Below are 17,416 nucleotides of genomic sequence, written 5' to 3' on the forward strand. Positions count from 1 at the left end.
CCCCCCAGAAACAGCTTGACAATGACCCCAAATACACTTCTAATGTGACCAAGGCTTTTCTAGAGGGGCTAAAGGTAAAGGGAATGGATTGGCCAAGTGTGTCTCCAGATCTAAATCCAATAGAACATCTTTGGGGCATCCTCAAGCAGAAGGTAGAGGAGCAGAAGATCTTAAATACCCACCACCTCAGTCATGTTGTCATGGAGTGGAAGAGCATTACAGTGGCACATTGTGAGGCTCTGGTGAAATACATTGCCAGGAGGATTAAATTGGTTCTGCAAAATCATGTTGGCCACACAAAATATTGAACTTCAGGAACTTTAACTTAATGGTGTCCTAACTTTTGTTCCTAGGGATTATGCTACTAATGGCTACATTTTGAGTTAGCTTGGGCAGAAAAATAAATTTACACTCTTATAAAGTGGGACCTCGCTATTTCGCGGTTCGACGTTCGCGGCTTCAGAGCTCCGCGGTCTGTAATGGTTTACAAAATATATATATATATATATATATATATATATATTTTTTTTTTTTTTTTTTTTTAAGGGGCGTCGCTACTTCGCAGATTTTCACTTCTAGCGGGTGGTTTTGCTCCCTATTAACCGGGTCAAAAAAAATTATTTTCTTTTTTTTTTCTTTTTGAAGGGTTATCGCTGCTTCGCAGATCTTCACTTTTTGCAGGTGGTTTTGTTCCCCATTAACCGGGTCGAAATTTTTTTTAAAAAAATAATGTTTTTTTTTTTTAAAGGTGCGCCGCTACTTTGCGGATTTTCACTTATCGCGGGTGGTTTTGGTCCCCATTAACCGCGATACCCGAGGTCTTACTGTATAAGCATTACACAGACTACCTTTTATTGTGTTAAAGCGATGTTTCTTCAGTGTTGTTCAATTAAACATGCTGATAAAATCCCTGCAGAATAGTGAGGAGTGTACTCACTTTTGTGACATACGGTATGTGTCAGACACCCAGCAAGTCTTATCAAACCAGGAATAAGCCAAAAGAATAGAGCCCATTGTAATACTAGTAAACGAGTTAGTATAAAATGTAAACGGCATGGACCCTGCAATTTTTGTGACACCATGATGAGGCCTCAAAGAATGAAAAATATATCTAATTTTTGACAACATCTTTAAAGAGACAGTGTGTAATGTTTAGTGCTTCCAAGTGGTACAAAAAAACGTTTATCCAAAAATAAAAAAATGATTTGAATACTAGACTATCACAAAAGTTTTTTTTTATTAAAAAAAAAAAAAACATAGGTAAAGAAATTTTTATTTGTTTTTCACCGTGGAATCTCTTCTTGGATCGAGGCCATGTTCTTTCAGCATCCTGACACCACCCTCTGCAGTGTATCATTGGCCCTCACTTGTACTAGACAACACAGTGCCATCTAGTGGTCAAATATTACACATTCAGGCATTAAGTTTTTTCATCACCGTTGTGTTTTTTTATTCAAAAAAACAGTTGATAGACCGGTTTAAAGAATTGTGTAAAGAAAAAACTAAAACAGGCAAACACAAAATGAATAAACTGTAACGCTGTATAAAATTGAACTATTACTGCCATGATTTCAATCAATATTTTATACTAATACTAATAAAATAATTATAATAAAAGTGGTTTACTATTTAATAAAGCTGACATTTTCTCATGTAACAGTCAGTTTTCTTCAACTGTATGAATATTAACAAATATTTGTTTTGCATGCTGGTGTTATAAACAGCTATTTGGGAAACAAAACAATATAATAGATGAATAGCATAATCAATAAACAAAAATTCACATGAAACGTTCTTCGGTAAATGTCCATCACATATCTTAGCCAGCTGTTTATTCCCACTGAACAATAAGGATTACACGACTTCATTTGTTTTAGTTGTACGAAATAGTTCACACTGGATTTAAATCACAAAATACTCTGTACAGAAAACTGCTCTCAAAACTCTGCCCTTCTTTGGAACCATAGATTCCAAAACAACATCCTGCGACGTTCTACCATAGCTTGCCATGTCATCATAGCACCACTTGCTTTACCTGGCTGGTCCCTGCTGCCCCCGAGTACAAACTTGTGCTTTAGGGTCCTTGGTATGACTAAAACCTGTAGCTCATGCGTTCACCCCAGAGACCTCTGCTCTTTAAGAACGTCATAAATGTCGTCCGCCTGGCTCAACCGTTCGAAAAAGGGGAGCAGGTCCAGGAGCTCGCTGTCGGCCGCGTCGTCGAACCAGGACTCCACCGGGACCTGAGGGATTCGAACAATTACGAGACAATTTGGGGGAATTGTCGCCGGAAAGCAAACGTACCGCGTTGTCTGGCTGGAATGTGTACGAAGCGGGCGAGTTGTCGATGATGATGACTTTGTTGAGGTCCCGCCCTAAGTGGCTCAGGTCTTTCACGTAATTGCCTTTGTGGAATACGCATGACTCTCTGAAGAGACGGCTTTTGAAGGCGCCAAATTTGTCCAACTCGTCCGACACAGGATCTGCATACTGTCGAAAAACAAAGAAAATATTTGATTTTAAACAGGAATTCATTAAAAACACAACCTAACGTGTGGACACAAGAAGCCAATTACCGCAGTTAGCTTTTGGCTGTTTCTGTAGCTGGCTACTGTGGTCAGCTTCCTGCTCATTGAGTAGGCTAACCAAAAGTCGGCTGCAGCAGTTACCGTAAATTCCGGACTATAAGCCGCTACTTTTTCCCTAACTTTCAACCCTGCGGCTTATTCAGTGATGCGGCCAATTTATGTAATTTTTCTAACGGCCGCTAGCGGCGCTCGAGTGTTGCTACCATTAACTGCCCTGTCAAAGCTATATTATTATTATCAAAGCTTTGAAAACTCTCTCGGTGTACCGTCTTTCTTTGTAAATATGTGTAACTCATGTATAATATGTATTTGCAACTGTATATTTTTGTAATGTATTTATTTGTATTTATTTTAGACACTTATTCTGATATGTTTTGCACGGGTTAAGGAAAAATGAGGGGCAGAACAAACGCGGGGTGCAGAGTTTAAGTGGGGACCACTAAAGGTGAGGGACAGACAAGGAAAGAAGAGGGGGTAAAAAGTTGGTTAAAGAAAAAGGAGTTGCGTGAGTAAATGTGTTCATCTGATATATTTTTCCCACCCTTACCTTTGGAAATATACACTTTTTTCCATGGATTACTTTCAACGGGACCCGGACTCTGCAGGTCTGCATCAAACCTTAAGTACCGGTATCATTTTCCGTCCATTTTGCCGGCCGTGATTTATGGACTGTGGACTTTAATGAAGGACATTTAGTTTCAATCGCGGGACTTGAAGTCGGGTTTGGGTAATTTTGTGTTTGTGTTACATGATTAAATGTGGGCGCATGCGGCTTATATACAAGTGCGGCTTGTGTATGTATGAAATCGGTTTTCCTCTTATAATGTGGTGGGTGCGGCCTATAATCAGGTGCGCTCTATAGTCCAGAATTCACGATAGATTTGAGCTTTTTTGTTAGTAGTTGCAAGCTTCCTCGTTTGGCTTTACGCTAGACTAGTATTTAAAGTCAATAGTCAGCAGCGGCAGCAGCTGTTTTGTTGGCGTCAGCAGGCTACCAGCGTTGGCTTTCTGCCATGTGCTAAGTATTGACAACCAGCACAGCACGCAAAAACACTGATTATTTTTACATGCAGGATATAGGCCGAGTGGGATCGTTTACAATCATTTACCGTCTAATGCCAAGACACAAACAATTTACCCCATATACATGACGTATGCGAGTATTCTGATTACAAAGGCAAAAGCATGTGTGAAGTCATTATGCAAATAGACGTCATCACACAGAAAATATACTGGATGGGGAAAACTGCACGTGCAAACAAGCGATCGGATTATTTGAATGCGTATACATGCACGAGTGATCAGAAAATGACCAACCCAACCACTTCAATCATAATTCTCACATTCCTACTCAGACCTTAATCAGATTCAGAATCAATACACCATAGTCTGAATACTAGCAATAGTCTGTCTCCATTATTGCCTGCACATAAATGTAGTGAGTGATTGTTGATTATTTGGTTATTTGTAATTAGCCACAGGACTTTGGTTGGAAGCCTTTTTGGTATCAATTTCAAGTGAGATGTTAGTACTGTGACAAAATTCTTCACTCTTCTCAGTAAACTAACCATGGAAAGACTGGCGGTGAATAGGACGCATTCAAACATCTGTCCCATCCGCCGTAGAAATTCGTCCACGTGAGGTCGCTTGGAGACGTAAACCTGAGTGGATAGAAATGAAAAAACAATTAATAGTACAGTGATGAATGGAAAAAGTTGGTCAGAAAGAAATTGGACATTCTGGCTGGAAATGAAAGAAAGCTTTGTTGACTCAGCTCAACTGGGTGGGAAGGAGATTATTTTTTCTAAAATGCTGAGCTAATGAATGATGGTCTCTCCAAAAAAAGACACCTGGTCAAGAGTTTTTCCAGGGTTCATACAGTTCATGATATCGCTTGCCCTTTTCGTGTGCGATAAGATAATGCAGATCATCTGTTTTACTTCCAAGATACCTTCCCCATGAACCGCTTAACATTTTGCTGGCCCGATGTCACCCGTCAATGAAATACGTCATACTACATATCATATGGAAAGCTAAAACTCTTGGGATTCAAGTGATAATAGCATTTCAAAATGTACTCATTAAAGAAACATCAAATCTAAGACAAGATACCCGAGAACTATAAGGTCTTAATAGCTCACTAATGAGTCCCCTGGGTAGCCAGATATTCTGCAAAAAGGGAGTCATTACATCCAGGACCATCCAGTGAATCCAAGCGTGTAAATTTTTTATTCTAAAACACCCGGTAATGCCACGAGATGAAATAAAAAATCCGCCTAAAATCATTTCAGCATTGTCGTACGTTACTTGTTGTAATGAGTTTGTTTTCCCACATAATTTTTATTTGCAAATAAACAAACTTGTGAAATTATTTTTAAAATAGCCATTAGCCTCTGAACTTTTGTTAGGACTTGTCTCAGCTAATAGCAGTCTTTTTTTCCCATGGTCCACAGGCTGCATTAGCCAATCGAGGCCAGTTTGATTATCTTCAGCTTGTAGTAACCGCTTCAAATGATAAATGACACATTGGTTAGCCAATTAAGTTCTGAAGAAAACGATACGCAGAGATTCACTGTGTATTCAAATTAGACATAAAAAAAAACGTGTGCAACACCTCTCATGATTCTTTTTTACGTAGCATTTTACCCAGCAAGTGTGAACAATGGTAGATTAACTTCTGGAAATATATATCAAACATTTACAACTCTTACAAAATGTCCCAAAAAATTGGCCAAAGTAAATTACAGTTGCAAAAATTTCAGTTCCTGTAAACTTGTCTTCAAATGGCCACTTTTGGAAACATCTTGACTTACATTTAGAAAAATTGGTAAAATACAATGTTAAGTTTTTTTGTATTGTGATAAAATTTGACAAGGTAACAGGTAAGGCTTCAAGCTATTGTCTCACCTGTTTTCCAGTTAAGATGCCCATGCTACACTCATCTACATGCATTTGATTGCAAAAAAAATTCAAGCAAGAATAAAAAACCTTTTATTTCTGTGTGTTCCAACTCAGATTATTCTATGTTAATAGCACTTGCAGTGATTATTTTAGTTTGGGACAAAACTTCAGTGTTATTTTTCAAAAAAAAGACCAAAAGCGTCCATATTCTCCAACTGATTCAAAACAGCATTCAATTTACTTTAGGTACGTTTTGGATCGGGATTTTAGGCGAATTTTACAGGAACGCCAAGGGGTTAAATAATCAAGATTTATTATCCCCACACCATGGAGTCGAAAAAGAACACTGTGAGAGTGCTGAGATACTGAGATCCCATTTGACACTGGGATTTTTGGTGCTCTCTTAAAGGCATTGCTACCTGTTCACTCAAACCACCCATTGCAATAATTTTAATATTTAGTATCAAAATATACCTTAGTAGAACAAGAACGCACTTGATAATTGAAAAGGCAAGCAAAGAACATACCTGGTAAACTGTTCCATCAATGTCCACTGGAGTGACGAAATCAGCATGGTTCACAGGCTGTGGGACAATAAATATGAAATATATTTTAAAAATATTTTTAAAATGGTTACCTAAAAAATCAGAGTACCTCAGCCCAAAATAACCTGACCTCACCAGAAATCTATCTGTGATTTTTTTTTGTTTAGTGCATGTCAACAACCTTGTTATGCACGGCACACCAGTTTAGCTTTTGTAAGAATGTACATCGTACCATCTAAATTTACACGTGACATGAAGGAATATCCAGTGACATCATTTTGGGAGGGTCTTTAATCACAGATGGATTTCATACTGCACGGAATGCGTTACATAACTCCAACAGAACGCTCCAGACTTTGCTCTTTGCAGACAAGCTAGGTGGTTAAATTATGACTTTTTTGTCTTGTTCATATTTTGTTACGCTGGGTATAAGAATGACGCAAACCATAACTCAAGAGCATACAGTTAAAGATGCAACCTTCAAGTTTTTGGTGGTAAACTAACTGTGGCTGGGTTGTTTTCTTCTGGACTTGGATTTAAAATGTATGTCAAATATTGACTAATTTAAGGGTAATGTAAAATGCTAAGGGAACAGCAAATCAGATGGCAGAGTGTAAGTGTGTGATGCAGCTCCTCCTGAATGCGTAAGTCAAGCTTGGGTGTATTTTGTCTTCGTTGTTCTGGATTGAACAAAGCCCAAGGAAAAAGGCGCTGCTGCCAAGCTTTCTCTACATTGCCGTTTTTTTGACACTGATGCTTTCAATTTTTTAACACAAGATCATCTGGCTGAGATTTTCACAGGAAAGTCTATGAACTGTAAATTGTAATGCTCAGAATTCAAAGGGTTTTAAAGTTTGATAAGCATACTGCTTTTAACCTGATGATCTTAAAATCTTTCCCTGAAAATAATGTATTGGTGCAGTTCAGACTCTCTGACCTAAACTTACCGTGAATGAGCTGTGCACTAAGGTTTCATCCAGGTCGATGACGACGCAGATCTTCCCTGTGTCATGAGATTTTAGTTGTGGAAGAAGCACTTTTGTCGGTATCTATGTAAAAATAAACAGAAGCCCACCTCAAGGTTTGTGACACATGGAACTCCTGTTTGGAGTAAACAACTTTAAGCTAGGCTAGTAAATTTAGAAGTGAAATATTGTTCCTGGATGTTAAAACTAAGAAGTTTTCCTCATTTTGACCTGGATAACTGACAACCACAAAAAAAGTTTTAATTAATTACCTCCCCATTCGGAGGACTGCAGTACTCGCAGTCACAGTGATCATCAGCGTCACCGTCCGAGTCGACCTCATTCTCCTCGTCCTCATTCCTTGTGGTCTGCAGGATGTTGTCCTCTTCCTCAGTTTTGTTGACGACACTGTGAATAACACTGGCGGGTACTTGGCTTGAGATTTCAATTGAACTTGCATCTTCGTTTGAGATGTTGCTTTTGTCCTCAGTGCACACTTGAGTTTCTTCCAAGCAGGGAATATGGACTTGAGCATGTTGGAACTCGATTTCACTCCAGGAGTTACTTGAAGGATCTTGATTGGATGATGGCGTTGTTGCCGCAATTATCTGATTGTGCGGGACTTGTTTTAATGAAATCTCAGAAGAAACTTGAAGTACATCGAGACTGGAAAATGTACGTGGTGGCTCTTTTTTACACTCTGTGTTGTCCACTCTAAGTCTCGTATCAGTTTCATAGAGATCTAGTTGTGTTTTGTAGTCTTCTGGTTTGGTGTTTGATGCCTTTTTCAAAGATTTATCAAAAGGGTGATTGGAAATGATGTTAATTCGCGGGTGCTTCTCATCCCTTACAAAATCCGTTTTTAAATAATCATCAATGTCTCCTCCGTCAAAGCAAGAGACATAACTCGATCGTGTCAAAGTAGGGACATAATGGTCATCCCTGTCAAATAAGTCAAAGTGATCTTCAAGGTCAAAACTTTCTTTTGTATCGCATTGTTCGTCATCCTCAAATGACTCCCACTGCTCATCACCCCAGTCTCCCAGGACTTCCTTGTCAGATTCATATCCTGATGAATTGAAGCCGTTTTCAGAGTCTTCTGGACATGTTTTAAAGGACTTAAACTCAGAGGAGCTGTCTGAGCAGTTATCTTCTGTAAAGAAGCTCTCGTCACAGTACGTTTGCTTGGATGTCTGACTTGTTTCTAGAAGTCCCTCGTTTTTATCAAAATTAGTGTTAATAAGGCCATTTTGTAGCAAGCAGACTTCTGGGACAGGAAACAATTCATCGTCAGTCCCCCTTCCCTGGCTCTCATCTGACAAATAACCGCACTCATCGTCTTCTGAAACCGTACTTTGATTCTGGAGGTCGGCTGACTCACCGGGTTCCGTATCGCAGTCCGATTCATCAGTTGACTCAAAAGTCTTATGTACGAAGCTGGTCATATTGTGATTCTCACAGTCCTCAATCAATGTTTTTGGCCTGTACTGCATAGCCGATAGATTGTATTGTTGTGATAAGACCAGCTGCTCTATGTCTTCAGATGGACAAGACAAGGTTTCATCATTCTCAAACCTGTCAAAGTTGTTGTTGAATGTATCTACAATCACATGCGGATGGGTTACGTCTTGTTGTGGCTGTTCTGTGCAACAAGTACAACTGTTCTGGGATAGACTACAATTAACACAAAGCTCAGAACATCTTTCTAATTGGCGACTGAACCTCAAAGTCTTATCGTGGATTGTGACGCATTCCAGAAGGTGGCTTATTTCAGAATACTGGTCAGATAGCTTTGAGTCCCTGTTACTATCTGTAAGTTCTTTTAGGTTGTTACAAGGTTCTGTGTAAAGTTCAGAAGGAATAATATCCCGACTGCTAATCAACCGTTCAGAAAGCTCTATGAGGACGTTACCGTCAAGGTCTGCACCTGCGTTGGCAACCTGGCAGTGCTCTGCAATCATGCCATCAGTCGGTTGAGGGTCTTGATCGTAGGAATCAATTTCTTCCAAATGCATTTCCTCCTTTGGAGTAGTCACACTACACAAAGGCTGGAGTCAGACTTCAACTCAGTAGTTCAACTGACTTGCTGGTGCCCATGAGGAGGGGGGTATTAACGGAGATGGCCTGCTGGAGAAATAAGACTACAAACTCCCCTGAGAAAAAAAAAGTAGGATCAACACGCATTTGACAGCTCGTCACAACTTAGAACCGGACAAGACTCCACCCCCCAACCCCTTTTCTCAGAGAGCGAGTTACTTATTTTGGGGTCTTGGAAAGAAGTGACAAATAGCTTTTGAAATATCAAATCTCTTTAAAAGGACAAACTAATAGATGAAATTTAAAGGTGAAGTCCGACTACAATGTGTTCATTTGATACATGGGTTTGGTGCCCTTCTCTGATAACCATATTGAATTACAAAAGAAGTTGGGGTATTCAATAGGAAATTACATTTGTTAAATGCTTAATTGTTAGTTTGTACTCTAGTAATACTCCAATTTGACACATAAGAGTACTAAAATACACTTCCCGTAAATTGATTTTGGTGAAATAGTGATCTTACGCAACTACTAGTACATGAAATTTACAACCTACGTGTCCTTGCCATGACGTATGATGACATCTGTACACCTGGTCTACTTTCTAGCCCTAGGACATATCACAAATTAGCCCGCTAATTGTATTTGGCAGATAGGATAACACTACCATTCTAAACAATGACTACGTTTACATGCAAGCAATAGTCTGATTGGGGTCATAAATAGTATTTGAGTTTTTCAAATAAATCATTTACATGCTAAGAAACAAATGTTTTCTTCATTGTGAGCCAGTTTGTGGTGCAACATATCCCGTGTCCTTACTTTTGTGTTGTTCATTCAGATCTTTTCAGAGTTTTAACATTATGTAGCAGGGGTATGTAGTCAAGCCTGTGTTGAGGTACCTTTCATGTCTGAATTCTGAAGCTCCACGTTATCTTTGATGTTCTGTTCATGGTTCACAGTTTGCAGATCCCTTAACAGCATGGGTCTTCGGGGCACCAATGAGGACACAGCCTTCTCCAGTGTTGACTGTCCATGACCTGTTCTTAGGTTGTGGCAAAGTTGGCACCAGTTCATTCCTTAAAGTTGTCGGCCCAGTTCGTTTTCGGTCCTCCTCTCCTCTTTCTCTCTTGGACTGTGCCCTGGAGAATTATCTTGGTCAGTCCTGATGATCTTGTCATGATCTGTTACAGTACACTATTCGATACCGATTTCCGAGCTTTTTGAATGAACAGTTTAGATGCCTAGAAACAAACTCTCATGTTTTCATTGTTTGCTAGTTTGTTGTGCAACATATCCTGTGACCTTACCTCCATGTTTCAGTCATTTAGATGTTGTTGCTCTTTCAACATTACAAAGCAGGGATGTCTAGTTGAGCTTGTGTTAGAGTAACTTTCGTGTCTGAAATATGCAGCTCCTAGTTGTAGATGGTAAGTTACCGCATTATGTTGTGACTGTCAACAAACATTACAACAATTACGTCAACATTTTCTTTTGTAAGTTCCTATATGTACCATTTAGCGTCTTTATAATTGCCAATGCTTCCATGCCGTATCAGTAACATGGAGCTTACAAATGTGCTTATGTCACAGCCACATCGTATTTTTCTTTTTTATGATAGTAGTGACAGTGACCAAGCGGGCGCATCACTCAAGCTGTTGTTGAGATCGCGCCAGTGTCTGACATCTTGTGTATTCCTTGACAACTTCTATTTTGGATACGAAGTAAAAGGTTAGAAGGCATTGCATAATGGGTCCACCTTTTAGAAGCAACCATAAAAAAAAAAATCAATTCAGTCTTGTAGATATTTTCTTTTTCAAAACAGTGTAATCTTGGCCAACTGTTTGACATTTTTATTGGTAAAACATGCAATATATTAGTATTAGGTTTTATTGATGAATGGATATTTATATTTCCACATGCCAGGAAATAAAAAAGTGCATACAGTAAACATACATTACCCCATAAAGAAACACACATCAAGACACTTGGTGATGATTAAAGGTTATGTTTCCTGGACTAAGTAAATATTAGGCATACAGAATAACTTTTCCGACCTGTACAGATACAGACAATTGATAAAATCCTGCTTCTTGAGAAAAATACCAATAACCCAAAAATCCAATTATTTTGTGTGTGTGTCTCTATTTTTCTTAACAATTACATGACATTTTCCATCTTCGGAAAACATTTCGCCAAAAAGTTGTGTTTGAGAGACTAGAGCTTGACTTTATCAATAAATCAATTGACTAATGAGTACTTTGTCAGTAATAACTATGATGAGAAAATATTGATATTTGCCGCATAACACTGACAATGACATTGTAGAAAGTGCATATAATAATGCGTGTGTTCATGATGTGATAATACGTCACTTCTAAATATGATAAAAATTCTCCAATACTGAGTGGCACCTTTGCCTTAAATGGTAAATGGTCTGCATTTATATAGCGCTTTTCAAGTCAATGAGGACCTCCCAAAGCGCTTTACAATGTGCTTCACACTTACCCATTCACACACACACTCACACACCAATAGGGAGTCAGCCATGCAAGGCGCCTACCTGCTTATTGGGGGCATTAGGGATTCAGTGTCTTGCCCAAGGACACTTCGACATAAAACACTTAGCTAACAAAAATCGTTTACTTGTTACTTGTCTTAATTGTACTCATTATTAGTTATAAGAAACAAAAATATACATACAAATGAAACATCAGGAGATGTAAAGTTTACCCAATTACGGGTATAGAGGTCTCTTATAGCGGCAAACTTGAAACTAATTTTTGGCAGCCATAATTTGATAAAGGTGTAAAAAAAAACAAATATGCACACTACACTTTGTGTATATAAAATACCAAAAAGTAACATTTTGTCATGATTATGGCATTTTAGGCATTCAAACAAGGAGTGTCGGCTGACTGAACAATATAGCGTAGCTAAAAGTGACCAATCATCAGTCTCTCCGATGCCTCTTGCACATTATGGCGAAAGAGAGAGAAGACACAACCAAGCTGTGCTACTACTTCAACAGAAAATCCGAATATATTGTATAGAGGAACTATAAGTCTTATAATCCAACAAGCAGTGTCAGCTAATAGATTTTTAAGAGCTTTTAATTCTATTTATTTGTATTTGACCCAGTTCATCTATCAAAATCTGACCTGATTCCCCACCTTATTCCCCAAGGCTTTTTTGACCAGTTTACATTAACCGATGCTGAAAATGGACCAAGTCACGAGACGTTGGACCTTAAAGTAGGGGCATGCTAGTTAGGGAATTCCTCATTGGTCCCAAATGAAAAAGTTTGTGTGCAAACAAGTGTGAAGAAAGTAGGCAGCTGGAGCTTGTAGTGTAAAAAAATATCACGCTGCCCAGTGCATTACCCTGGCTAATGTTACACGCATCGGTGGGTTTAAAATAGCCCATTCGAGCTGCTGAGTGCGAACTACAAGACACACACTACTTAGCGCTCATAAAAAAATTCAAAAATAATCCAGAAAATATTTCATTGCTTTTCAATTTTGAATGATCACATTTTTATGCCTACATTCAAATATCGTACATTTCCGGGGTATGACATAAATCCCTTCTTAGGTGGGGATACCAAAAGGAAATTGCCAATGCCTTCTGAACCCCCGGTACCCCAGATAAAAACATAGGAACAACTAAATACCTGAAGTATGTGGCAAGTACTCCTTATGTATAACTTACATATATGGAAATAAATAAAATTATCAATAAATGTACATGCAAAAGAAAAATGACATTTGATTTACCTTTGGTGTTACGTGAGCAGACAAAGGATTAAGTGAAAACCCATTTCAAAACGTTGTCATACTAAGAACATTTCCATGCTTTAATTACCCCTCTTATATCTAATAACAGTCTCGTTGATTGGTTACAGCCATGCAACGTAGCGATTTGCGTGCGTTTTTTGTATTCATTGATTATCTCAAACCTTTTTTCCATGGATATCATTTTTTGCTTTTCCCTTTAGCATCTCTGTAAATGTTGGGACCCGTAGCGAATAAACATAGTACAAAGAAATTCATTATTTTTTTCCATTGACTTGAAGTCATTACAAAGAACACAAGATTCTAAATGGAATGTATAAAGAGAAAGGCATTGTGGGAGGTAGTTCAGCCAAAAGCATATTTGCATTTTCATGCTACAAGACGCAAACCAATAGCAGACCAGCATTTTATATGACAGTCTTCTTAGAGACATAACTCATCATACGCACCAACACCGCAAATTGAAATGGGACACACAAATCTGTAGCTGACGACGTATAGTGGGGAAAATGCTGTAAAAAGGACCCCAAAACCCTATCATAATACACACTGTTAACTGAAAACGTCATTACCATATCCTGGGGGTCAACCGTATAGCATTAAATATAGGGTCAGAGATGAGGGGACAAAACCAAATAGGCTCTAAATTCCTTTTGTCAAAGGGGCAACGTTAAGCAAAACACATGTTCTGAACTCTGCGTCACACAAAATTGTTCACCGGGCACCGGATAACCGTTGGCCTACATCTTGGTGTCATTCCAAGAGGCCTTGGAGCCGATAACGAGATTACAGCGTTTCCGAGGGGCAGCAACGATCTCACGCCGCATCGGCATGTTTCGCTTGCACGGTTGAAAAACGGTTCTTATAATGAAGGCCTCGGCCAAGGCCAGCGTCTCAGTTTCTATAAATATACAAACCCCCACTGCTGCCAATTTTCTGCTAGTTTGATACCCAATAGGGTGTTAAAATCTGACAACCTGTTTCGCACCACTTCGGTGCAGATGGAATGGGCTGGGTCATCTTGGCCAAACTGGACTCTGGAAAGCCAGAAGCTACAGGCTATAAGTAAAGTATTAATCACTTAAGGAACTTTTGACTGTATGGAGTAAGTCAGCTTTTAAAAAAAACTTGTGCTAAAAAAGAATACTGAATTTTTTGTGGGGCCCGTGCCTACTCTGAGAGCGAATGTCTTGTAACGTGAAGCTGAAGACATCACTAGCATTCCTGGTCTGTGACCTCTCTTGGGAACTTTTGGGTCAAGAGGTTCAAGGCTGTCTTTTAAAATGTGTCATTGTGTCCCCTGCTGGTGAACCATCACATACACAACTGACTTCAAGCACTTATTTGTGGGGCAAGATTTAATAATTTACGTCATTTTCATAGCTAAGATGATTTTATGTTTTAGTTGCCATCAATCACAAATGTCTGTTTGGGATGTAATTAGTGCCTACCTTTCATGCTTTGATTCTCTTCCATAAGGACCAAATAGTTACCTAAAAGAGACTGTTGATGTTTACGCATACCTGCCAACACTACCGCTTGAAGCATAGACTACGGTACTTATCTTCACCCCGTAAAACTCTTTTTTTTCTTTATCCAGCCCACTAAAATTAAAACAACAACAGCCAAAATCTTGACTCGAGATTAGTATTTTGGTTTACGGCTACTTTTTTTTAAAAGCGAAAATAAGTGCCATTTTGACACAAATTTACCAGTTTTGGTATCAAAACAAGCACATGATGTTGTTTTTGTAATATTCTGGAGGCGGATTGTGTTCCACGCATAAAGACAGAGTGTACGATATAATCTTCTGTTTTTTAATGTCAACAGGTTGGCATGTATGGTTTACGATGTGTTAAAATGTAAACGATTAGGGTTGTGTTGGTTCACAAATAAACTACATACATTTCCAAAACTGTGTACGCTCACAGCGCTACTAATTCTACAAACCTTCTGTAGTTTAATACGCCATTTTATGGCAAATGACAGTGCAGTGTCGGAATCTCATGACAAAGTTACAGGACACCAGGGGAGACAACTCTGAAAAGTTGCCTGCCCCATTTTTACCAACTTGAAATACAATAAGGCGACAAAAAAAATCTTATAACATTCATTGCATGTATATGACATCACAGTTTTCCATCTGCCATCAGTATGTACCTATATTTACTCATCTTCATTCATGCAATGTTTGCGTTGCATCGTCTGCTTCAAGCCACGTGTACTCTTTCAACTATGCTTTAAATGTACGTTTACGTTTTGGAGCATCAAAAATTTTGAAAATTTCTTCTGGGGCTGAAGTTTTGGCTTGATTCCTAACCATTTCTCCATTTTTCTTGTGTTCTCTGTGCGTCTACTTTGGAAAATGATATGTTAATGCACGACCTTATAACGCTCGGATGAGTCCGGAAGCACGAAGTTATTCGGTGCAGGCTTCTGATTGGCTGCCGAGTATGCAAATTGCCAAACGAACCGAAATTTCCAAACCGAACAGAGTTTTCGAAATCGGAATAAAGCAAACGTTTGATTTGGGGAAAAAAAATATATATATATTTTTTCTTTTTTTCTTGAAAAAGTTGTCAGCCACCCGGGCGGAGACGTTTTGTAAGTTGTACGCCCGACGTAAAAGATGCACCCGTCCGAGCAGACATTATTTCAGACACTGTAAATGACTAAATACACATTTTCTATGAAAACTACGAAAATTGAAAATAAAAACATCAGCCAATGTTCATCTTTGCATTTAAAATATTTGTTTTTACAAATATTAAAACAGTTACACCAATTATTTTTTACAATAGTGATTAATGATCGGTACTTTGTTGTTTGCTGTGTTGTGTGTGTGATTACAATGTCTAAAAATCACTGTCAACCTAAAAATACCGCTTTAAATACTGCTGGGAAAACTTTTGCAAATCTGGAAACTCTTTATAATTTCTGAAATATGGTTTTCAATGTTTAGCAGCTCAGCAAATATGTCGTGGAAAAGTTATAGTATTGAATTTGCCTCAAAATAAATATAGAGGCCACGTAACGTTTTAAGCAACTCCATATTGGTCTAAAAGCAAAAAGAAGACACAACTACAAATTGATCCCCATAATTTACAAGTTAAGCAGGGTTTTGAAGACTAATACAAGCAAAAATATGGGATGAATTAACAACACGGACCCATATTTGGTGAAAAATGACAAGTTGTCATCGTAACCTGGCGTTTTACCTCCCAATTTCAAACCCAATTTAATAAACTACTTACCTATCCAAGAACTAAATGATAACCTTTTATCTCAGTAGATTGTACTTCTCACCCAGCTACTAATAAACCAGTTATATGCTTCAAGGGTTTTACAGTATCGAACCTTTTGAGGATATGCAGGTTTGTTGCTATATCAAGTACTTTGCAAAGTACATGTATAAAATTGCACGTAAAACACCATGATCTGGTGAAATACGTGTTATGTTGTTAATTACCCTCAGCTTTCGTTCGTATTTGAAACCCCAGGTAAACTTGTAACGGATCAATTTATGTTTGTATCTTCTGAAGCCTCTACTGTAAAAGTCACTTGCCTGATAGCCAATTTCAGAAATATTTAAAACTACATTATTCCATTTTTGTAAAGGGATTATTTTTATATTTCCTCGACTTGGGAGCCCAATATCCGTTTTTATTTTAGTATTTTAATGTTTTAAACTTTAAAGCGTTTATGTGATGATACTTTATAGCTAGTTCCTGACACGCACGCTCATTCATGTATACATATTTATTTGTTTAGGTGGGCATACTGAATTGTTTTAAACAGGCCGGTGTATGTAAAAAGCAATTAGTACGAGATAATTATTGAAAATACATTTAAATTCAACTTATTTCTTACCTTCAAACGCCAATTTGTAATAAAAATAGACAGGTGTGACTGGACGACAAACGGAAAGTAAAATCACTTTCGACTCTTATGGGTCTTGTGGGATATGAAGTCCGACTGAGCTAATGCTACCCTCATTAGTCAGGCCTATTGAACCTATTGCGGACCATTTAAAATATTATTATTATTATTATTATGATTAACATGATTATTATTATTAATACTACTACTACTACTACTACTACTAATAATATAATAATAATAATAATAATAATAATAATAATAATAATAATAATAATAATAATAATTATTATTATTATTATTATTATTATTATTATTATTATTATTATACTAATAATAATTAATAATATTGTAAATATATTCATGTGTTTCGGTAAATATTTTGTATGAGCAACTGAATATTTTTTTATTCAAATTGTCGCTTACATTCACCACTGCTGTGTTTCCTACACACCGTTGAACCACTTCTGACTAGCACTAGCCGAATGCTAAACTCACCATTCGGACATGATTTAAATTTTATAGCTAACCAATAAAAAAAAAAAAACATGGAGGCTAAACAGAATAACTACCTTAAATAGCCTCTGCAACACGGAAAGGTTGACTAATGGTGAGTTACTTGTTTAGTACTGTTGAACTGGCTAGCACGATAGCATTTAGCATTAGCAAAGGCAACCACAAAACTACAGGTCACCAAATTGCCTAGA

At 37.9% G+C, this 17,416-nt stretch overlaps 1 protein-coding gene across 2 annotated transcripts; it reads right to left on the reverse strand.

Annotated features, from left to right (window-relative positions):
- Positions 1-1,502: 1,502 nt before the first annotated feature.
- LOC148352938 (uncharacterized) lies at positions 1,503-16,815 on the reverse strand. 2 transcript variants are annotated; one of them, XM_088352478.1, is made up of 8 exons: positions 16,701-16,815; positions 9,939-10,178; positions 7,272-9,020; positions 6,982-7,083; positions 6,017-6,073; positions 4,157-4,249; positions 2,305-2,490; positions 1,503-2,243 (listed from the first exon to the last, which is right to left on the reverse strand). In XM_088352478.1, exons 3-8 carry the CDS (start codon positions 9,012-9,014, stop codon positions 2,115-2,117), a joined length of 2,310 nt encoding a protein of 769 aa, XP_088208604.1. In that variant the 5' UTR covers positions 9,015-9,020; positions 9,939-10,178; positions 16,701-16,815; the 3' UTR covers positions 1,503-2,114. The 2 variants fall into 2 exon arrangements, with proteins under 2 accessions (XP_088208604.1, XP_088208603.1); XM_088352477.1 differs by having other exon boundaries at positions 7,272-9,152.
- Positions 16,816-17,416: the final 601 nt, after the last annotated feature.

This window comes from Urocampus carinirostris, chromosome 14 (assembly GCF_059441175.1).
Source record: "Urocampus carinirostris isolate Australia breed hairy pipefish chromosome 14, RoL_Ucar_1.0, whole genome shotgun sequence".
In the NCBI taxonomy this organism is placed as follows: domain Eukaryota; kingdom Metazoa; phylum Chordata; class Actinopteri; order Syngnathiformes; family Syngnathidae; genus Urocampus; species Urocampus carinirostris.

Excerpts from the sequence above, each read along its gene's own strand:
- LOC148352938 (XM_088352478.1), bottom strand. The coding sequence starts at position 9,014 with ATGCATTTGGAAGAAATTGATTCCTACGATCAAGACCCTCAACCGACT. Across the intron at positions 6,074-6,981 it reads TAGTGCACAGCTCATTCACG|CCTGTGAACCATGCTGATTT; the intron begins GTAAGTTTAGGT and ends ATTGTCCCACAG. Across the intron at positions 2,244-2,304 it reads CATTCCAGCCAGACAACGCG|GTCCCGGTGGAGTCCTGGTT; the intron begins GTACGTTTGCTT and ends CGAATCCCTCAG.